Source organism: Electrona antarctica (genome assembly GCF_951216825.1).
Source record: "Electrona antarctica genome assembly, chromosome: 20".
Lineage (NCBI taxonomy): Eukaryota > Metazoa > Chordata > Actinopteri > Myctophiformes > Myctophidae > Electrona > Electrona antarctica.
The window spans coordinates 9,050,308-9,072,930 of NC_136801.1; the positions used below are offsets into that span (position 1 = coordinate 9,050,308).

Sequence of the window (22,623 nt, forward strand, 5' to 3'; positions counted from 1 at the left end):
CTGCAGAATGTAGATCATTGAGGAGCACTAGTGTTGCGTGGAGCCTACCATCCCATAGCCTGGAGCGACGGTTAGGCTGCGATTGGCTAGTTAGTTGGTTGTCCGGCAACCGTTGACAGCAAGCTGTTTGGCTGACAACGAATTAGCCAATCACACCGTGATCGGCCTCCGAGCCTATGGGATATAGACTTCACTTTACCCCTCTATAATGTAAGTGGCTGACCATATACGTGCGTAATATCCTGCATATGACTTTCCCCGGGAACTGGCGTCAAGGCGATTTGGCGCGGAATGCTCCATTGTTGTGTTGTTGACTTGACTCCCGTCGTATTTACGAGACAGGATTGAAAACAGCGAATAAATTGTCAATAAACAGGAAATAAACCAATGGCTCCGGTAGAGAAAGAGATGGAGAATGCGGAGGGAGGTGAGTGAGCATCACATCATAAGGGAAACTAGCTAAAGAAGCTAGCCAAGCAAAAATAGCATGCATAGTGGGGTAGTGCTTCTCAAACTTCATATTGTCAAGGACCTCCATAACTCTGAGACCGTACAAATGAAATAAAACGGAAGGAAAGGGTCCATTTGGTGGTTCCATTTGTATGCTCTGAGTTACAGACCTCTAAGGTCCATTATTTGGACCCCCCCCCAAGGAACGCTGAGGGTCCTTGGACCTCACTTTGAGAACCACTGACAGAGGGTAGGGGGTTGTAACAATAGCTGTGTACAGTTACATATATGGTCTGTATGTTGTGTTTAACTAACAATTACTGTAACTTACTGTAACTTACTGTAACAACTGTCACGCACGACAAGCTATATTTTGTAGTTGTGTATGTTTAGGAAGGAAGGAGGAAGGAAGGGGAGACCTAGCCGCAATACCATTGACAGAAAAGACTGTATTAAATAATTTCCACTATATTGCACCTGTACTACTGGGTTTATCTATCTATCACACACACACACACACACACACACATTCCAAGTGAAACAGGTGTGTACCACCTGTTGCGAAACTGCACAGATGCATCCAAGTTGCTTCAGGGAAGACTTTTTTTTTTTTTTTTTTTTTTCATAATTTTTATCCCACGATTTTGTAACCCATTTTTCACCCCTATGTCAATTATCTAATGTGATCCTGGGCTCTACACACCCTCCGCCAACCTAGTCCCCATATATGGGGGACATGGGGAGAGCAACAGCCTTGAACTCATGCTTCCTTCATGCCTGAGTGTCCAAGTTGCTCCTTTACACCTGACAGGGGGGAGTTTCCCTGGTTTGGCCCTAGCGTGTGGAAGGAACACGTTATTCCAACCAGTTCCTTTCCCCTCCATCAGGCGCCCCGGCTGGCCAGGGGGAGGCAGTTTAGAGACCAGGATTACTGCATGTTTTTTGTGAGGGTACCTACCCTAGGGGACACGGGGAGAACATGCAAACTAGAAGACATTTGTTAAATTAACAGTCATACATTTTTCACCTGTGCTCTGTTTCTAGGTTATAAAAGGGAAAAAAAGTGTTTTGTCTTTAGCTTAGCTTAGCTTGCAGACATCTGATCTGTCTGTATGTCATAATGTGACACATGTCCCGCCTCTTCCGGTCCGTCCAGGAGATGCTGCAGGAGATGGTCTGGCCAGCTCCAGATCCCGGCGAGAGAAAAAGGAGAAAGTGGGAAGGAAGTCTGCACTGGAGCAGATCAGGAAAGCCAAGAAAGGGGAGAAGATCAAATATGAGGTCAGGTCTTAAGAGTGTGTTGTGTGCATGCACGATGAATATCAGATCTGCATGTAGCATGCATACAGAGATGTAGATATTCCCTATGTGGTGTGCAAATGTATGCTTATTCTATTGATACACCAGCCTTTGTATAGTCAACCTGTGTGTGTTTGTGTGTGTGTGTGTGTTCCAGGTGGAGGATATTACCAGTGTCTATGAGGAGGTGGATGAGGAGCAGTACTCTAGGATGGTGCGAGACAGACAAGATGATGACTGGATCATTGATGACGGTGAGGATGGATTCTGTGGCGACTGATTCTTCTCTCATTGTTATTCTCTCTGTTTCTATCAATTTACCACTTGAACCTCAGCGCCCCGACTCCCTATGATCCAAACATTCGACGAAAATATCAGATAATGTCTGCTAGTTTTGACGAAGAGTTTTATTGTAGAGAGAGGGAGCTTTAGTGTAGATTTGTTTGTGCCTGAACAGGTAACATGAACAGGTAATCATGAATGAATAACAATAATGTAACAGCTGTCTCTGTTGGCTTCTCTTGCTGTCTCAGATGGAACGGGGTATGTGGAGGACGGAAGAGAAATCTTTGATGATGATCTGGCCGACGACGTTGTAGAAAAAGGCAAAGGTGAACAACCAAGGCTGTGTTTGCCTATGCTTGTTGTTTGTTTGCATACTGCAGAGGTTCTCAAAGTAATGTGTCTTAATTTTTCATCCTTGATACAAGTACATTATTTTGTGTGTCTGATGTCTTGGCAGGCAAAGCAGGTGCTAAGGACTCTAAGAAAACCCTGTCTAAGAAAGCTCCTGTTGCCAAACCTAACACCATAAAGAACCTCTTCATGAACAGCAATGTCAAGAAACCAGCTGAGGTGTGTGCTTGTTAGTCTCTCTGAGGTGCTTGTGGTGTTTTTAGTACACGGTTGCGTGTTTTTAGTCTTCACTTGTCACATTGTTAGAAAAACAGTCGGCAATCACATGAATATAAGTTTGTATTGCGATCGCTGACAAAACTACTGGGAGCAGAAGCGACACATGTGGAGCTTGTTTTTGTGTGTGTGTGAGGCTCTTGTTCCGTGTTTGTCTGACGATGTGATGGATTGTGTCTCTTGTAGAAAGATGTGGACCTGTCCAAAGATGACTTACTGGGAGACCTCCTACAGGACCTGCACTCGGAGGTCAGTCTTCTGTCATGATGTACCATGAGACGCATGTCATCGGGCAGGGCTGGACTGGGACAAAAATTTGGCCCGGTCATTTTCGCATGAATTTGGCCCAGACCGGCCCACCACAACCAGCGCGTAGATAGCAGAAACTCTACCGCCCGCTCCATCGAGGCACACACAAACAAACAAGCCCTAATACCACCACTTTTACAGAACAACATAAATGATACAAACCAACAGACAACTACACAACCCTTTGTAGAGGGTTTATTTGTCACTCACTGATACAGGTACAGTGAAATTATCATGATGTCACTGGCAGAATGGCAGCACGCCCGGACCTGCCTGTCAAAAAAAAAAGAAAAAGGGGGGGTTTTGTTTTTTTATCATGGCGGCCCCCTACGGTCGCGGCCCACCGGGAATATGCCCGGTACGTCCTGTGGCCAGTCCAGCCCTGTCATCAGGGTCAGTTCAGACGTTCAAACACGTGCTGTGTTATGTGTACTAGTCCTTACCCGTTCTGAATATATGAACAGCAAATGATGTTCAGTGTGGGTAATGTGATGGGGGTGGGAATTGTTTACAGATGGTGTTGGGAAGTTGGGTTGGGCACAAAAGTAGGCTAATAAAACGTTTATTTTGCAAGTAAATGCTGTAGTACAATCATAAGTAAGTACACCATTGATGTGTGATGTAAATTTGGTGGTGATATTCTGCCTATAAATGGAAGTTATTTAATATTTTCGTTCACGTCAACATGCCCCCGTCCAACTGTCAGAGCTGGCTTTCAGGTGCCTGTGCCACGCAACCCGCGCGTTGGCCGCGATGCTTCCCCAAAGAAGAAGTTATGCCGACTGACGCAAGAGTAGCTAGTAGTATCAGGGTCCGAGTTGTTTTCCCTGTGTGGGTCTGTTGCGAGGAAAGGTGTGTCCCAGTATTAATCTGTGTCCGTCCCAACATGCATTTCACTGGTGACACGTGATTTGCGGGGAGATGTTTTTTTTTTGACACAAATTAATTTAATTAAGATGAATGTTAGAATGTTTGGCGTGTGTAATGCAGGGCAGATTGAGGTTGGAGCCAGGACAGGGCTGTGCGGCGCTACGTTCCGTGACGCGGTCCATGTGTCGTGGCGTTGTGAGATGGCGCAGAAAGCGAGCAGCTGTCTTGCTCTATGCTAAGGAAGTACTCTGACAGACAGCGACCGAGCGATTTAGACAGCGAGCGAGCGTCCGCTAAATTATTAGATAGATACTATAGGGATTAGGGATAAAGTTTGCACGCTTCTATCTGTTACTTCTCTGACACAGCGCATGATGCATGAAACTGCAATCACTCAATGTTAATAGTATGTGTAGTAGATAACAGTAGCACAATTTGAAATTTGCATCCTATGGCCAGAAAAAAATGACTGGATTACTGAATTCCTACAATGCCCATAATGCTTTAGTGCACTTCCCCTCCTTGTGGTCATAGACCTAAACGTATATGCCTCTTCCGGCTCTGGGGGCTGTGTCAAAATTGAAGGCACAATTTTCCCTAGGTTCCTTGCGAAGCATAAGCTTGTCGAGCTTCCGCGTGCGTAACATAAGTCCTGGAAAAGACGCGCTGTGGTTGGCCAGTAGTCACTTTAGTGACAGCGAGTGACATGGAGGAGTTGCATGAGGGACGTCACTTGGGCAGTAGTCTCGCGTTGTCAGACTGTTGCCTCTCGCAATTTCTTCTGTCGGAGATTGTGGAATAGTTGTCTGGCTACGCGAGACTACTTGGGCAGCAACGCAGCGTTCCTTCAGCGCTTCCCTATGGCACTTCCGCTTGACTTCCTGCCTTCATGTCGCTCCAACTGCAGCGGCCAATGAGGCATGGAAGGAAGGAGTCCAAGAAGGAAGTGAGACCACATTTTCATGACAGCTTTTGGTGTCATGAACATGGCGTCATGACTAAAATATCTATAAAAAAACATTATACACATAAAAAACCCAGGAAAGTGTTTCTTGTGTCCTAAACATCATTAAAATAAGCTCTGGTTGCAAAAGAGGTGAAGTGGCCCTTTAACCCATCCAGTTCTTTTTTTCCCTCAGAAGCCATCTCTTCTGACCCCTCCAGTGGTCACCCTAAAGAAAAAGAAGTCCCTTGGGTCTCCTATGAACCCGTTCTCTATCAAACCACGGATGTCGACGGTACCAGACTTACAGATACATTTCATTTGAGAACTATAAATGAACCGAACGATCAAGGAAATACATTGTCATTTCTCTCAACAGCAGGAATCGCCCTCAGCCATGCCGCCAAAGCTCAAAGCGTCTCGGCCGTCCCCTGCCAACCTGACACCCAGGAGAGTAGCCCGCCCCCCTCCCTCTGCCCCGGTCCACCCAGCAGAGCGCAAGAAAGTGAAAGTGGAGGAACCAGACCAGGAGGAGGGTAATGAATACCTACCGCTGTCCTTCTTTCTTTAGATACTCTAGTCCAGGGGTTTTCAACCAGTGGTCCGGGGACCACCAGTGGTCCTTGAGAGGGTTCCAGGTGGTCCCCAGCAACATTATGGAGAGTTGGAGATCTTTTAACTCTTGAGAGCGTAAAATGAAACCGACTGGACCCTTACGGGTCCATTCGGTTTCATTTTACGCTCTCAAGAGTTACATTATTGTTAAACATCTGCATTACTTAATTTGCAAGAAGTCTACACAATTAGAGAATGTAGAAGAATTGTTATTTTTGATCAAAAATAATGGAATGTTGCATGAACCTCCCAAACACTTTGTGTGGGGTGGCTCTATAATGGACAATAGTGGTGGTCCCCAGGTTGCTCTTATAGTCAGGATGGTGGTCCCCAGGTTGATCTTATAGTCAGGATGGTGGTCCCTGGGTCAAAATCTGTTGAAAACCCCTGCTCTAGTCTAAAGTGACCATTCACTCTTTATTTATTTCTCTCTCTGTGATACACATTACACACTAGGGGTACAATAGGTAATCATACCAATTGTTTGAAGAAAAAAAAAGAATCCATAATCAATTCTAATAAACGGAACCGTTTCTAGGGGGTTTCTTACATTTCTTATGTCACAGCAAGGTACTGTGCTCACTGCTCAGTCTGCTCACCTGTTGCTAACCCGGCATGTCCTGTTCAGTGAACGACGGCATGGAGTTTGATGGAGTGGACTTTGACGAACCGATGGAGGTGGCGTTTGAGCAGGTAGACGAGGGGGCTTCTGCTGCAGAACCCGCTAAGCCAGAGCCCACCGCAGTCCCTGTAACGGCAGTCAAAGTGGAGTCCAAACCCGAACCCCAGGATCCAGTCCTTCTGTGAGTCATCATTCTTCATGCACATTTTCTCTTGTCCAGTGGTTCTCAAACTTAACTCTATCCATAACTCAGAGTGTACAAATGGAACCAAATGGACCTACAGTATATAAGGGTTCAATTTGTATGCTCTCAGAGTTGCCTATAAGCTTTAAGGGTCCATTTGGACCACATGAAGGAACCCTGGGTGAGAAACACTGCTTTAATCTTTCTAGTTTGTCTTACTAGTCCGGCAGTCGAGGTGGACGGGTGGGAAATTTGGTATATAGTCTTTTTTTATTGGCCTAAAATATTGTCTATATACATACATTCATGAATCCACTTGCTGACCGGCTGTCGGTATTGGGCAATCTTTTTATAGAGGTTTCTTGTGACCCTACCATTAACATCCTATGGCAGGCAAACATGTCAAACTAGGGGTTTGATATGATTCTGAATCCATTCCAAGCATTAGTTTTGCACAAAAAAACACTCCTTGGGCTAAAAACAGCCATAGACGTCATGACACAAATGTGATGAGATCAGCACAAATGTGATGAGGTCAGCACATTTTGGGCAATGGAATGGATTCAGAATCATGAAAACCCCCTAGTTTGACATGTTGCATGCTACTTAAAAGAAAGTTTGACATTCTTGACATTTTTGCCTGCCATAGGATGTTAATGAAACCACAAGAAACCCCTATAAAAAAATTGCCCAATACCGACAGCAAGTTGATTCATGAATATGTATATAGACAATATTTTAGGCCAATAAAAAAGTATATACCAAATTTCCCACCCGTCCACCTCGACTGCCGGACTATGATAAGCTATGAGCTTTTTTCGGTGGCTCGTTATGTTTAATCCAACAACAAGTTTACCTCAGTGTTTGGGACATGTTCTGTGTCTGCGTTAGCAAGACTCGCTACACACACTGGACAGGTCTACGTGGATGAGTGACTGAGCACACACCATCACAGATTTGTGAGCTGCGCGCACCACGGCAGAGACGGATTACATTAATTTGATGTTGGACTTGGGTTTATTATGCTTTTAGCAGGACTTTTGGCTTAGTGCAGTGCTTTAATCACCGAGATCCGTACCGTAAATACTCTAGTTAAAGTGAAAAACAGTTTTCGATTTTCTTTTTTTGACATCGTCCAAATAAAAGAAATCGCGATTTCGATATAAATTTCATTAATCGTGCAGCTCTAATGTCTAGCTAACCATGTCTAGTTGTTAGCTAGTCTAACCATGTCTAGTTGCTCAGACACTATGATGTAAAATGTTCCATTCATTGTCAATGGGAATTTAATGTTTGTGTAGGACAATACACTAAAATCTGCATATAGTAGGGGCTAGCGCTCCTCAAAAACATAATGATAAATAAATGAACGAACCTGGGTGGGTTTAAGATCTTCCTGGTTGCATGTCTCCTCAGGTCCAGCAGGATAGGAGGTGCATGGGGACAAGATGAGGAGGAAGGAATCTGCATGGCTCCTGCAGATGTGCAAGTAGACTCCAGCAAACTCCCATTGGTGGAGGGACCGGACGGAGAGCAGGTGTTCCGTTTCTATTGGTTGGATGCCTTTGAGGACCAGTACAGCCAACCAGGTAAGGGACGCTCATGCCCTGTTTAGTAGTGTACCAACAGTAAAGGGAGCTGAGACTGCACTTCCCCATGATGGTTTTTATAATGGAAAAAAGAAGTCCCAACATTTCTGAAGCAGGTTTAGGAAGGCAGGTACAGAATCGTTAACCCTGTCATCTTTGTGGCCTACGTAGGTGTGGTCTACCTATTTGGGAAGGTGTGGATCGAGTCGGCCAAAGCGCACGTCAGCTGCTGTGTAACTGTCAGGAACATCGAGAGAACCATGTACTTTCTGCCTCGAGAATATGTGAGTAACTGGTTCCTGTCACGTGGTTGCCACTTTAAGTCTGAAAGGACAGCTCATCTGCGACTTTAGCTATGGCGAATAAAAGCCACAGGGCTATTATGATGGAAATGGCAACCTCCCATTAGTAAAAACCATCTAATGTCTTATCTACTGCAGCTTGTGTGGAAAATGTGGTGGGGGGGATTAGCAGTTTAACCCCTTTTTGACCTGAGATCAGATTCTAAAAATGTCTTCTACATCCTGACAGTTTTCTGAAAAAGCTATGTTTCTATGTCAGTCGTTCTTCGATTTTTCAAAAATAGCAGACCTACAAGCTCATAGCGCGCCACTCGGTGGTGCGCTATGAGCTTGTACATCTGCTATTTTTCAATAGCTAAAGCATAACATAATGCTAACACCAAAAGGCGTTCCCGCCCAAAATGGGTTAACTACTGACTGTCATGGTTTCAAAAGTTAAAACTGTGAGCCAAACATTGCATTGCGATCTCGCCCTTCCTTTTCCCCCCTCCGAACTCTCATTCGTTCCTTGTGTTATTGTCTCACAGAAAGTGAACCCCAAGACAGGAGAAGTGTCCGACACGCCAGTGGGAATGATGGATGTCTATCAGGAATTCAATGAGCTCTCTGAGAAGTTCAAGATCATGAAGTTTAAGTCTAAGGTCTTCACTAATTTTGTTTGGATTTCATGATCTAATCCGTGTCATTTTATTACATTGTAGTAGCAGACTTGTTATATGTTGGTGATTGTTCACTGCGTCTCTGTCTATAGAAAGTGGAAAAGAACTATGCCTTTGAAATCCCTGATGTGCCCACTCAAAGCGAGTACTTGGAAGTCAGATATTCGGTGAGTACAATTTCCACCTGTCCATGTAGATGCAAGGTGCAGAATAGGCGATGTCTAATCATTGCGGAATGCATTCGTTCGTTCATTGCAGGCAGAGTTCCCGGTGCTGCCCTCCGACCTTAAGGGGGCGACCTTTTCCCGTGTGTTTGGGACTAACACATCCAGTATGGAGCATCTTCTTCTCAGCAGGAAGATCAAAGGACCCTGCTGGCTCCACATCAAGACGCCACGTAAGAACCATATCTCTGCTGTAGGGAAGAAACCACCAACGTAACTCCAAAATGTTCGTTTTTCAGGAAATTAAAAATGCAAGTTTTAAATTTCAGAAAATTAAGAAAAACGTATTTAGAAAACAAAGCAATACTGCCTCATCAAAGTTGGTGTTGTGACTTTATATATTGTCAATTACTTCCATGAGAGGGGAAGAGGTGGTGGGGTTAGTTGCTTTAGCAGACAGTTTGAGGGTCCAATGGGTTTTCTCAGAAGCGTTTTGACTATTCAATATTTTCGAAACATCACACAAACACATCAGTGTTATTGTTCAATAGCACTGATTTATGAAAAAAAAAAAAACTCAAATATGGAGTTAGGTGGTTTCCTCCCGACAGCAACAAAATGTAGCCTCCCGGGCTTCTTCTGCCATCTTGACACTGGTCCAAAGTAAACGGACATGGATTAAACGTAGTATTTTGTCAAAACGGCATTGATGATATGAAAACAATGATCTTGACCCCCCCCTTTTAATGGTTCCTGTCACTCTTCGCTGACCGGGCCTGTCCTCTGTGTTCCCTGCAGAGCTCACCAACCAGTCGGTCAGCTGGTGTAAGGTGGAGGCTCTGGCCCAGAGGAGTGACCTGGTGACGGTGGTCAAAGACCTGCCGCCTCCACCCATCACGGTCATGTCCATCAGCCTCAAGACGGTCCAGAACCCCAAGACGCACCAGAATGAGGTCTCACACACTGCTGGGAAGCACATGCACACACACACACACACACACCGCTGGGAAGCACATGCACACACACGCACACGTGCCATGATACAACATATACATTTTACAATATTAGATGATCATTCTGTCTGACTGCGTGCGCTTAACCACTTAAAACCTATCCTTCTACCCTAATGGACAGGGGGTACACAAGCACATGGCCGTTTATCCGTTCTCCTTCTCCTACCAAACCACTCTGTTAGCACACATCTCTCCATGCCCAAAAAAATCTGCATGCCACCCGAATCCAGCTGCACTACATTGCATCCACGCAACTGTCATATTTACTGTACAAATATTGTTTTTGATCAAAACATGATCCAACTGCCCAGCTTGCTGTGACGTCAAAATCGTCACCACTTTGCCGTTTCCACATCACCTTCCCCAAAGACTCCACCAGCACAGAGCGCCCAGAGCACAGCCATCCGCGGGTCCCTTCCCCTTTCACTCCTCGCTCATTACGGTGCTGCAGTGTGACTGTGACACACACACACACACACACACTCCATATCGCCCACTCCACAAACAAGAAACATACAAGGACCCATGCTTGCCACTGCCAACAAGTACACGGGAATACTCAGACATCACCTCCAAAAACACACATCACTTTCAAGTTGAGGTTTAGTCCGAGGGGCATCATTCGATGCAAGAATGTGTCTGATCGTAGCTTTTCCTGTGTATACAGATCGTGTCACTGGCTGCACTAGTGCACCATGAGTTCCACCTGGACAAAGCCCCCCCACGACCGCCATACCAGACCCACTTCTGTGGTGAGTGATCGCAGTGCCATCACTGGCAGAAACCTTGTTTAAAACTGTCCCTGTGTTCCAATGGATCTGATGTAGTTATTATTTAGTCACAAAGCTCTTGTTAATACTTATAGAATGGAACAAAGACAAAGATGTAAATGAATCTGGCATTAACTTACCTAAAAAGTTAAAATGATGGTGATAGAAGATCTCTGCCCTACAGCAAGGACATTATCCACATGTCCATCTTTGTCTTCTTGATTTGGTCTTATTTTCTCAAAACGTCCTTGATGATGCAATGCAGCAGTGTACATATTTCCATTAAATCATACTGTTGAAAGTTAAAACGGTTTGCAATAATGTTATGCTGGCCAGTGTATATATTTGTATTATCTCACTTGTGAATTGTTGCGTTTCAGTGGTCAGTAAGCCCAGCGACTGCATCTTCCCCTACGACTTCAAAGATGTTGTGAGGAAGAAGGTGAGTCTGTCAGAGAGTGATCATCTGGACCATGTTGGACAGAATGGACACATTGTTTTCCTTCTCATCTACAAGCTCATAGAGCGCCACCGAGTGGCGCGCTATGAGCTTGTAGGTCTGCTATTTTCTATTAGCAGACCTACTATTTTTATTTCCATGTCAGGCCTAAATGGGTTAACTTGTTGCATCGCAACTTTGTTCACATAATATTGTTGCTGCTAATGTCAGATAAATGTCACAAACTGTTTGCTACAACTATTTCATTAGGATTGTAAACACTAGAGACCTTTTTTAATGGATGGCGTTTTAATATTTTGCATAACTGATTCTGTTGATCTTTTGAAAAGTAAGATGACGATTATTTAGTAACTAATATAATTTCGATATATTACACGTGAAACAAAATCGAACACATTACCCATTTTAAAATAATTGTATCCTCTGTTAACACCATGGAGGCCCGGGCGGAGTTCTCCGTCAAGTTCATGGTCAAGTGCCCATCCGGAGATTGATAAATAGGACGGAGATTAATGATAACAAAACCGTTCGCATCGCTCTAGAGCCTAGGATCGCTTGTTGCCCGATCCGATGACATGTCAAAAAGTGACATGTCATCGAAAATGTTCCCTGCCTGTTTAGCTGATGAAAATCTTAAAACGATCATAACTCCCGATCTAAATCATCCCGTCTAATTCTGAAAAAAGATCCTGTGTTTGACGGCCTTCCGCGGTCCAGTCGCTAGTCGTGATAGATTTATTATTACCTCCCGTTGTTGTCGATCGACTCTAGAGTGGTGTGGCTATTGTTAGCTGCTACACACACATTCACAACAACATCCGGTCCGTCTGTAAAAGTGGTCTGGGCGCTATAAACGATGGGCACATTTTATTAAGGGATTAAATAGGCCCGGGCCCTCAAGGTGTTAACTGTTAACTGTGTGTGTCAGAATGGGAAGGTGGAGATAGCAGCTACAGAGAGGACACTGCTTGGCTTCTTCCTGGCCAAGATGCATAAGATCGACCCTGATGTCTTGGTGGTGAGTAGGAAACTTCTTACTAACTAGGGCTGGTTGATATGGACAAACTCCAATATATCTTTGACCAATTTACATATTGTGATGATAATATGGTATTGTGAAAAATCGAATATATTTTTGATCAGATAACCTTGATATTGAACAAAATTCTATCACGTGTCTTTGTTCTATATTCTATATTGAAATGTTTTCCATTGCTGTGTGAGCAGCATAATTGTGTAATTTTGAGATGACTAGGGTTTATGATTGATGAGCTATTCCTGTGTTATTAGCCTGCCTTATTTTACTGTCATATTATTAAAACCCATTTTGACCTGAGATCAGATTCTAAAAATGTCTTCTACATCCTGACAGTTTTCTGAAAAAGCTATGTTTCTATGTCAGTCGTTCTTCGATTTAAAAAAATAGCAGACCTACAAGCTCGTAGCGCGCTATGAGCTTGTAGATCTGCTATTTTTCAATAGCTAAAGCATAACATAATGCTAACACCAAAAGGTGTTCCCGCCCAAAATGGGTTAAATCGCATAGATGGAATTGACTAATCAAAAAACATTATGGACAGATGTATCAATTATCTCAAAAAACATTATGGACAGATGTATCAATTATCTCAAAACATCATGGACAGATGTATCAATTATCTTAAATGAATTGTCATGTGCATAAGAAAATGGCATCATCGGAAGGTAAAATTATTGTGTAAGATTCTAGGCAACACGCTGATCTGTCCAATTTCACTTCCGTCCAGGGTCACGATATCTTTGGCTTCGACCTGGAAGTCCTACTTCAGCGGATCAACGTGTGCAAGGTCCCTCACTGGTCCAAGATCGGACGCCTGAGAAGGGCCAACATGCCCAAATTAGGGGTGAGAAAGAAGAGCAACGAAGCAAAGAATTGAAAACCAATCGATTGTGTCAGTAGCAGTGTTATGGGCTGAAACTGAGGGGCGGTAGTGGCTCAGGGGTAGAGTGGCTGGATGGCAACTGCAAGGTTGCCAGTTCAAACCCGGGCTCCCCCAGAGTTCGTGTCGAAGTGTCCTTGAGCAAGACACTGAACCCCTAATTGCTCCTGATGTGCTGGTTGGTGCCTTGCATGGTTTCCGTCGCCATCAGTGGTGTATGAATGTGTGTGTGAATGGGTGAATGTAATGCATGGGTGAATGTAATGCACAATCTATGTAAAGCGCCTTGGATAAAGGCGCTATATAAATGCACCATTTACCATTTATAATCGAACTTATCAATTTAATTGATTATAAAAAATGATTGACAATAAACTTTAATAAAACTAAAATAACTTACTTACTGAAAAATAAAATGTGTGCCCCATTGTGCTCGTAGATCAGCTATTGTCATTTTTCTAAGTATGAAAGTGTTTTATCAGGCTAATCAATTGAGTGATAAAACATGATATAGAAAAATGTGTGTCAATTGTTTATATAAAAAGTGCTTCTCTCGATTGATCGAAAAAGTGATCAATAGAATAATCGCTAAGAAAATGATGGATAGTTGCACCCCTACAGTGTTTACAGGCAGCCTATGCAACGGTGTGACTGGATGTGCTTTGTTCTCGCAGGGTCGTGGTTCCTTCGCAGAGAAGAACGCCACCTGTGGCCGTCTAGTGTGCGACGTGGAGATCTCAGCCAAGGAGCTGATTCGCTGTAAAAGTTACCACCTGACCGAGCTGACGGCCCAGGTATTGAAGATGGAGAGAGCCACCATCCCACAGGAAGACATTAGGAATCTCTACAGGTGTGGGTGTGTGTGTGTGTGTGTGTCTTCATGCGGCAGCCATTTGTTTTCAGGTATAATGCTGTTTCCACGGCCCCAAAAAAATGATGTAAAAAAAAATCGATTCGAATTAAAATCGCGATTCAAAATCGATTCATAATTTCCAAAAATCTATTTCTTTTTCTTTTTCTGGTTACAGTTACAGAATTTTTCACTACATGGTGTTTGTGATATGAAATGTAAGCTTACCCTAATCACAGTAAACATGTCTTCAGTCATTTTCAAGTTACTGCAATATAGTCACTTCAGTTGGCTGGAGTAGATTGTGATGAAATCCTATGTATTGAATCGAGAATCATTTTGAATAGAGAATTGTTTTGAATCTGGAAGAACAATGCTTTTGATTGAGAATCTAGTTGAATCGAATCGTGACCCCAAGAATCGGAATCGAATCGTGGGACACCCAAAGATTCACAGCCCTAGTGGTTCACAAACCTGTGTCAAGGACCCCCAAATGTAATTAGCCAGCGGAACCCCATTTGAACGGATATGCCAGGGACCCCCATAAGAGAAGAGTTTTACAGCAATAGCAGTGATTCTCAACCCGTTTAATTTCAAGGACCCCCAGTTTGACATTCATTAGGCTATGGACCCCCATTTAATGGCATTTCTATCTCTGGGACCCCAATTTATATTGTAAAATCAATGCTAATTGTAACTCTGAGAGTGTACGAGACGAGTTACAGACCGATAAGGGTCCATTTGGTTCCTGAACTATCATTTAGCTGGGGACCCACTGGAACTCCCTCAAGGACCCCACTTTGGGAACCACTGTTTTAATGGGTTAATTTATGAAAGGTGGAAAAAATAAAACTAAAACAATGAAATATAGAGATGTATGTTTTCTGCCTGATAGCGGCAATATACAGTATAGCCTATGTAATACATATATACATGTGTGCATCAGTGACTCTCCTCATCTGCTGTACCTGTTGGAGCTGACATGGACAGACGCCAAGCTCATCCTCCAGATGATGTGTGAGCTCAACGTGCTGCCGCTGGCCCTGCAGATCACCAACATCGCCGGCAACGTCATGGTAACGCACACGCACAACACCAACGTCATGGTAACGCACACGCACACCACCAACGTCATGGTAACGCACAACACCAACGTCATGGTGACCCACACACGCACAACACCAACGTCATGGTAACGCACAACACCAACGTCATGGTGACCCACACACGCACAACACCAACGTCATGGTAACGCACACGCACAACACCAACGTCATGGTAACGCACACACGCACAACACCAACGTCATGGTAACACACACGCACAACACCAACGTCATGGTGACGCACACACGCACAACACCAACGTCATGGTAACACACACACGCACAACACCAACGTCATGGTAACACACACACGCACAACACCAACGTCATGGTAACGCACACGCACAACACCAACGTCATGGTAACGCACGCGCACAACACCAAACTCTAATACATTCCATGGTAACGCACACGCACAACACCAAACTCTGTAATACAGTCCATGGTAACGCACAACACCACACTCTGTAATGCAGTCCATGGTAACGCACACGCACAACACCAAACTCTGTAATACAGTCCATGGTAACGCACAACACCAAACTCTGTAATGCAGTCCATGGTAACGCACAACACCAAACTCTGTAATACAGTCCATGGTAACGCACAACACCAAACTCTGTAATACAGTCCATGGTAACGCACAACACCAAACTCTGTAATGCAGTCCATGGTAACGCACACGCACAACACCAAACTCTGTAATACAGTCCATGGTAACGCACAACACCAAACTCTGTAATGCAGTCCATGGTAACGCACACGCACAACACCAAACTCTGTAATACAGTCCATGGTAACGCACAACACCAAACTCTGTAATGCAGTCCATGGTAACGCACACGCACAACACCAAACTCTGTAATACATTCCATGGTAACGCACACGTACAACACCAACGTCATGGTAACGCACGCGCACAACACCAAACTCTGTAATACATTCCATGGTAACGCACACGCACAACACCGAACTCTGTAATACATTCCATGGTAACGCACACGCACAACACCGAACTCTGTAATACATTCCATGCAGCAGCCAGGAGCTGGTGGCAGTGGTTCCCAAACTCAAATTAAGTTGTAGCTTAAAGAAAACGAAACACAAAAGAAGTTAAACATATACTGGTAGTTAAAATACTTTGTGAGCCCACGCAAAAGTGGGTGAAAATCACTTTCACCTAGAAAATCCATTCTTTTTTTTTTAATTCAGCTGACTGTGGAGACACATGCTGGAACTTTTTACTTTGAAATGTTTTATAGTTTCTGAGTTATTTAATTTAAACGCCCAATGCATTCTCAATGGCGAAAACACAAACTTTGGCTCCACGTATTGAAAAAACAACAAACATTGTTATGATTTTTTTGTGTTTAAAAAATAATAATATATATATATATATATATAATAATATTTCCCCCCCCCCCCCCCCAAATGTGTTATTGAGTGCCACCTGGTGGACAAAAGTGGTGATGCTTGGGTGCCACCAGATTAAAATCCGTTTTAGTATGACACGCATCCAGTTTTGGGTTCCATTTTGGCGATTTAGGATCCAATGTGTTAATAATGTGTTATCCTTTAAGCCTAAATGTCTGACTGTACCTCGTGCCATTGACCTTCATCAGGGCGATGAAGACCTCTGTAGGTTGAAAAATGTTGACGTATAATTTTTGTTATAATAAAGGCTGTTTTCTCCTTTGTACAATTGAGTGCCCAGATTCTCATGTTTTATCCCGTCTGATCCAGGAGCACCTTTGATACGTTTAATAATATAATAAATAATATAATTAAGGCTGTTTCCTCATTCATTTGAGTGCCCAGATTCTCCATTTTTCTTTAAAAGTTTTAGCTTAATTGCCTCTCCCAACACACTTCATTGTCTCATTATGTGCTTGTGTGCCCCCTCTTACAATCCTGCTACCTGTGTGTGTTGTCGGTAGTCTCGTACTCTGATGGGTGGTCGCTCGGAGAGGAATGAGTTCCTGCTGCTTCACGCCTTCCACGACAAGGACTACATTGTTCCTGACAAACCCTCCTTCAAGAAGGCGCAGCTGGAGGTACACACACACACACACACACACACACACACTGTGTTGCTTGGGCTATTTACCGCAAACAGAAATGAAAATCATAGAACCAATAAGCGAGTTAATCTTGCTCATGTAGGATACTCGAGATGCATAAAAAAGTCGTTTTCGTATATATATATAGCAACACCAAATTGATCAATTCGAATTAATTGATCAAATTCTATGAAATCACGTCGCATTGTGACATGTCAGCTGGTAGAGCTGCTATTTCACTTTTAATCGTTCGTTAATCGCAATCAAATCAAATGGTAGAAACAACCGTGATACTGATTTGAAGTGATATTGCCCAGCCCTGGTTAGGACGGATATTTTCTTAAGAGTCACTGCATAAATGATTCATTCATTCATTTGGACTGTATTAACGTAATGTGGTGGGTTGTGTTCCTCACGTGGGCCCATCAGGAGGGAGAGGAGGAGGGCGGTGCAGGTAAAGGCAGGAGGAAGAAGGCAGCGTATGCTGGTGGTCTGGTGCTGGACCCCAAAGTTGGTACGTCTCTTTCTGGCTTTTAAAGAGGCTGCACATTTCATTTAATACCGTTTTTTTTGAGTGGTGTAAACCACTCCTACAACTGGCTTTGTTAGTCTGTCTGTCTGTCTGTGCAGAAAAAATGAGCATGGTTGCTACGGTCACCCAGTTCACCCGGGTGTGATTTCATTACGTCAGACATTACGTCAGACCACAGCTGATCAGGCTATATAAGACCTTACACCACTCAGTTCACACAGGTGTGATTTTTTTCTCTGTCTCCAGACAAAAAATATTTAGAAAACACTTTCTGCCTCTTCAGATATTTTTGTGTGAATGTGTCCTACAAATGTTTTTTAAGAAATATATATATCATATATTGAGCTCATCCTCTCTGTTTATTTCTTTCTGTGTGACTTGAACTGTTGTGCTCAATGTCACAGTTTGACCCTTCCCTGATGAAGCCTTAACCGCCGAAACGTTGGATTCATTTTGTCTTACCTGCTGTCCTAATAAAATATTGGCACTCTGGCTATTGGCGTGTGCGGCCACCTTCTTGTTTTTTCAAGATTTCCTCTGCGGTTCTCTCCCGTGTGCCGGCACCGCTACAAGGACTTTAGTGTGCGTTACTTTCTTTGTACACAGTTTGACACAGGAACACAGTTTGCCGGCACTGCTACAGAGCTGACAATGAGGTTATAATCTTCCCTTCTTCTCTGGAGTCCTACCTCAAAGCAGACCAGAGGTAGAAAACTGATGTCTGATGTCATTGCTAGGTACACTCATGCATCATGGCAATGAAGGACCGGAAAGTCTGGCGTGGCATTGTGAAATCCATGATCTCGACCACGGTCGAAAAACGATGATTATGTGTCTCGCTCTCTCTATCTCCAGCGTTTTGTGATTGCTACTCACGGCTCTCCGTCTCCCGCTAAAACGATGATTATGTGTCTCGCTCTCTCTATCTCCAGCGTTTTGTGATTGCTACTCACGGCTCTCCGTCTCCCGCTACAGGTTTCTATGACAAGTTCGTTCTGCTGCTGGACTTCAACAGCCTGTACCCCTCCATCATCCAGGAGTTCAACATCTGCTTCACCACCGTACAGAGAGAGGCTCACGCCGGCACGCGCAAGAAGAACCAGGTGGGTTCTTAACTTCTTATGAGGGTCCGTGTGTGTCCACGGCAAGGGCACTAGTGGACGCTGAATGCAACGTTCCAAGTGAGGTTTCACTCAATACCTCATGTTTAAACAGGAGGACGAGCCGGAGGAAATCCCGGAGGTTCCGGACACTGACCTGGAGATGGGTGTTCTGCCCAAAGAGATCCGAAAGCTGGTGGAGAGACGCAAACAAGTCAAACAGCTGATGAAACAGCAGGACATCAACCCCGACCTCTACATGCAGGTAGACACACGCACGTTTTGTTTTTAACCCTGAAGCCGAAGCTGAAGTCTTGGATCAAGAATTCCATCTATTTATTTAAGCAATTCTGCCACAGATGTCTCGCACACACACACGCGCACACACGCACACACACAGTCATCTTGTGTATTGTGACCTTTTTGTTTTTGTGTGTGTTAGTATGACATCCGTCAGAAGGCTCTGAAGCTCACTGCTAACAGCATGTACGGCTGCCTGGGATTCAGCTTCAGTCGATTCTACGCCAAACCCCTGGCTGCACTGGTCACACACAAGGGCAGAGAGGTAGACACACACACACACACACACACACACACGCACACGTGCGCAATCGTGCATGCATCAACAACATAATGAGATAAATGATGTTGGTGTCCGGGTATCTCAGTCGCTGGAGCACTCGCCTTTGGACGACAAGGTTCTGGGTTCTATCCCGGGCACCGCCAACTGTCTGCATAAGGTTCTGGGTTCTATCCCGGGCACCGCCAACTGTCTGCATAAGGTTCTTGGTTCTATTCCGGGCACCGCCAACTGTCTGACAAGGTTCTGGGTTCTATCCCGGGGACCGCCAACTGTCTGCATAAGGTTCTGGGTTCTATCCCGGGCACCGCCAACTGTCTGCATAAGGTTCTGGGTTCTATCCCGGGCACCGCCAACTGTCTGCATAAGGTTCTGGGTTCTATCCCGGGGACCGCCAACTGTCTGCATAAGGTTCTGGGTTCTATCCCGGGGACCGCCAACTGTCTGCATAAGGTTCTGGGTTCTATCCCGGGGACCGCCAACTGTCTGCATAAGGTTCTGGGTTCTATCCCGGGCACCGCCAACTGTCTGCATAAGGTCTGGGTTCTATCCCGGGCACCGCCGCCAACTGTCTGCGTATGAGTAGCACGACTTTAAGTAGTGGTAGCTACTGGCTGATGGTAGGTGTTGCGCTCCACCTCAGCAATCCATCTGCTACGGGTCTAGTGCATTGGAAAGGGGATAGACAGCCTCGTTCTTGTGTGTGTGTGTGTGTGTGTGTGTGTGTGTGTGTGTGTGTGTGTGTGTGTGTGTGTGTGTGTGTGTGTGTGTGTGTGTGTGTGTGTGTGTGTGTGTGTGTGTGTGTGTGTGTGTGTGTGTGTGTGTGTGTGTGTGTGTGTGTGTGTGTGTGTGTGTGTGTGTGTGTGTGTGTGTGTGTGTGTGTGTGTGTGTGTGTGTGTGTGTGTGTGTGTGTGTTCGTGTTCTCGATAGATCAGGAATAACCCTGTCTCTAAACCTGTTACTTAAACTCAACCTAACGACGCCCACGACCATCCTAGTTGAACATCGGGGTGCATATGTTGGTTAGACACACCAGTCCTACGGTCATGAGGCCGACAACACCGTCGCACCCGACATGTGTTGCCGGTTACAAATCACCCGTGGCTTCTGCGTTTGGTTGGGGTTAGGTTAGGGTGAATCTCAGGTCGATGCTCAAACCCTAAAATAACTTCCACTCCGCCTCCACTAGAGGGAACTGCTGGATCAAGTTCCACATCCCTCAGTTCACCCTCACATACTTCTCTTCCCTCACTTTCTTTATCCCCTCCTCGTTTCTCTCTCTAGTCTCTACATACCTCTCTCTCTCTCTAGCTACACCCCCTTCTGTCTCTCTCCTTTTTTCTTTTCATTTCTCTCTCTCTGTGTCTGATTTTCTTTTGTCAAAAATATGAAACCTGATTTTAATTCTGTGAAACCGACCCATGTAGTAACGTTAACATAATACCACACACACACGCTATGTAAAGTGTGATCGTGTAATGAGGTCTCTCAACACGGGCGTATATAAAGTGAGCCTACACAGACAGACGTACAAGTGTGGATTGCATGACATAAAACGGCTATTTTTGGATATCATGGTATTGTATGGGTAACTGAACACCCCCACCACACACACACACACGCCGTCGCTCCATGCCAGCGGTAGTGTTCATTTAACCCATTTTGGGCTGAGGTCGATAAAAAAAAAGGCTTCTAAATCCTAAAAAAATCTGAAAAACCCATGTTTCTATGTCGGTGGTGCTCAACCTTTTTCATGTCGAGGACCCCCAGAATTATCTCTATTGGGCCACGGACCCCCCCCCCCCCATCTCAAGATATGTAGTTCCAGGGACCCCACAGAAGCCAATATTTTAGTTAAAAAATGTTCGCTCTGAAATATATATTCAAAGATTTGCGCCACATTTTCACGACTTTTCAAAAAAATAGCAGACCTACAAGCTCGTAGCGCGCCACTCGGTGGCGCGCTATGAGCTTGTAGATCTGCTATTTTTCAATAGCTAAAGTACAACAGAATGCTTTAGTTAAAACGCCAAAAGGGGGTTCCCGCCCAGACTGGGTTAATGAGCTCTAACAATACACACGCTCAGCACAGTGGCGTTGGACTGGCGCCCCGGGGGAGCCTTTTATTATGATCTTCTTACACACACATTGTGCTTCCTAATAGAGGGCAGGGCAGTAACTTCACTCACGCACACAACAACTTTCCGTGCATGTGTGTGTGACTGTGTGTGTGTGTGTGTGTGTGTGTGTGTGTGTGTGTGTGTGTGTGTTCTGAAATGTGTGCGTGTTATATTTGCTCGGGCTATTTGTGCCTCAAGTCATGCTCCTTGTCCAGTTGACAGATCTACATAGTAGAAGGCGTGTGTTTGATGAATTGGTACAGGTGTAATGCCCCCCCTCCCACCCCCCCAAAAATAAGCATGGTCCAGGGCTTATTACTTGTATTCTTGTCAACAGCCAGGGGTGAATGGGTTAGTTACATTACACTTTACCACCACCCCCCCCCCCTCCCAGTCCCTGTCTCTCACACTGCAGATTCTCACAGTCAATTTAACACTGAGAACTTTATTGTGTGTGTGCATGCATGTTGTTTACCACAGCCGGAGCATGTGGTCTTTTGCTTTGTGATTTAGGGTGTCTATTAGACCTGCTGGTGCTTTTCCTTTCTCTCCTAAAAGTGTTAAATTGAATTACGTAAATGTATAAGGCCTGGGATTAAACGGGATCAGTACTAGCATGCACGGCTTCTGTGTCAGAGGCCATACAAAATGTCCACTCGTTACTCTATACCTGCGTTTGGAACAGGCCTCTGTTCTCTGTTTTGCGGGAAAACCTGGGTTCGAATTATATTTCCTGATCTGCATCAGGATTGTCAACATGTCAAACAACATAATATAATGCTGTTATTATGATCTAAACCTTATTTTATGGCATTCATAAATACTCGACTGAATACAATGGAGAGTGATGGGAGATGTTTTAGAACGTTCAAGATACTCTAGGACACTGGTTCCCAAAGTGGGGTCCGGGGACCCCCAGGGGTACTTGAGGGAGTTCCAGGGGTTCCCCAGCTAAATGATAGTTTGGAACCAAACGGACCCGTCAGGGTCCGTTTGGTTCCATTTGTACACTCTCAGAGTTAAATTAACATTGATTTTACAATCTAAATTGTAAAATCCGCAGACTAATGCATGTCAAACTGGGTGGTCCCTTGAAATTAAACGTGTTGAGAATCTCTGGTAGAGCCGTAAAAATCTTCTCTTATGGGGGTCCCTGTCATGTCTTTTCAAATGGGGGTCCGTGGGATAATTAGTGG

At 44.6% G+C, this 22,623-nt stretch overlaps 1 protein-coding gene across 2 annotated transcripts in view; it reads left to right on the plus strand.

The window, feature by feature from the left end:
* Nucleotides 1–248: 248 nt before the first annotated feature.
* The window catches only part of pola1 (polymerase (DNA directed), alpha 1), a 100,134-nt gene continuing 77,759 nt past the window's right edge, over nt 249–22,623 (plus strand). The window contains exons 1-26 of one of the 2 annotated variants that reach the window (XM_079489705.1): nt 249–427; nt 1,607–1,731; nt 1,907–2,003; nt 2,283–2,360; nt 2,492–2,604; nt 2,848–2,910; nt 4,980–5,078; nt 5,163–5,319; nt 6,027–6,201; nt 7,621–7,793; nt 7,965–8,077; nt 8,623–8,736; nt 8,847–8,921; nt 9,013–9,151; nt 9,717–9,871; nt 10,599–10,683; nt 11,082–11,143; nt 12,090–12,179; nt 12,928–13,044; nt 13,755–13,930; nt 14,877–15,006; nt 16,973–17,089; nt 17,525–17,609; nt 18,603–18,730; nt 18,843–18,992; nt 19,170–19,292. In XM_079489705.1, coding sequence (XP_079345831.1) covers nt 388–427; nt 1,607–1,731; nt 1,907–2,003; nt 2,283–2,360; nt 2,492–2,604; nt 2,848–2,910; nt 4,980–5,078; nt 5,163–5,319; nt 6,027–6,201; nt 7,621–7,793; nt 7,965–8,077; nt 8,623–8,736; nt 8,847–8,921; nt 9,013–9,151; nt 9,717–9,871; nt 10,599–10,683; nt 11,082–11,143; nt 12,090–12,179; nt 12,928–13,044; nt 13,755–13,930; nt 14,877–15,006; nt 16,973–17,089; nt 17,525–17,609; nt 18,603–18,730; nt 18,843–18,992; nt 19,170–19,292 — 2,979 coding nt within the window. In that variant the 5' untranslated portion in view covers nt 249–387. The remainder of the gene's footprint in view (nt 428–1,606; nt 1,732–1,906; nt 2,004–2,282; nt 2,361–2,491; nt 2,605–2,847; nt 2,911–4,979; nt 5,079–5,162; nt 5,320–6,026; nt 6,202–7,620; nt 7,794–7,964; nt 8,078–8,622; nt 8,737–8,846; nt 8,922–9,012; nt 9,152–9,716; nt 9,872–10,598; nt 10,684–11,081; nt 11,144–12,089; nt 12,180–12,927; nt 13,045–13,754; nt 13,931–14,876; nt 15,007–16,972; nt 17,090–17,524; nt 17,610–18,602; nt 18,731–18,842; nt 18,993–19,169; nt 19,293–22,623) is intronic. The other variant, XM_079489706.1, reaches the window with a different exon arrangement.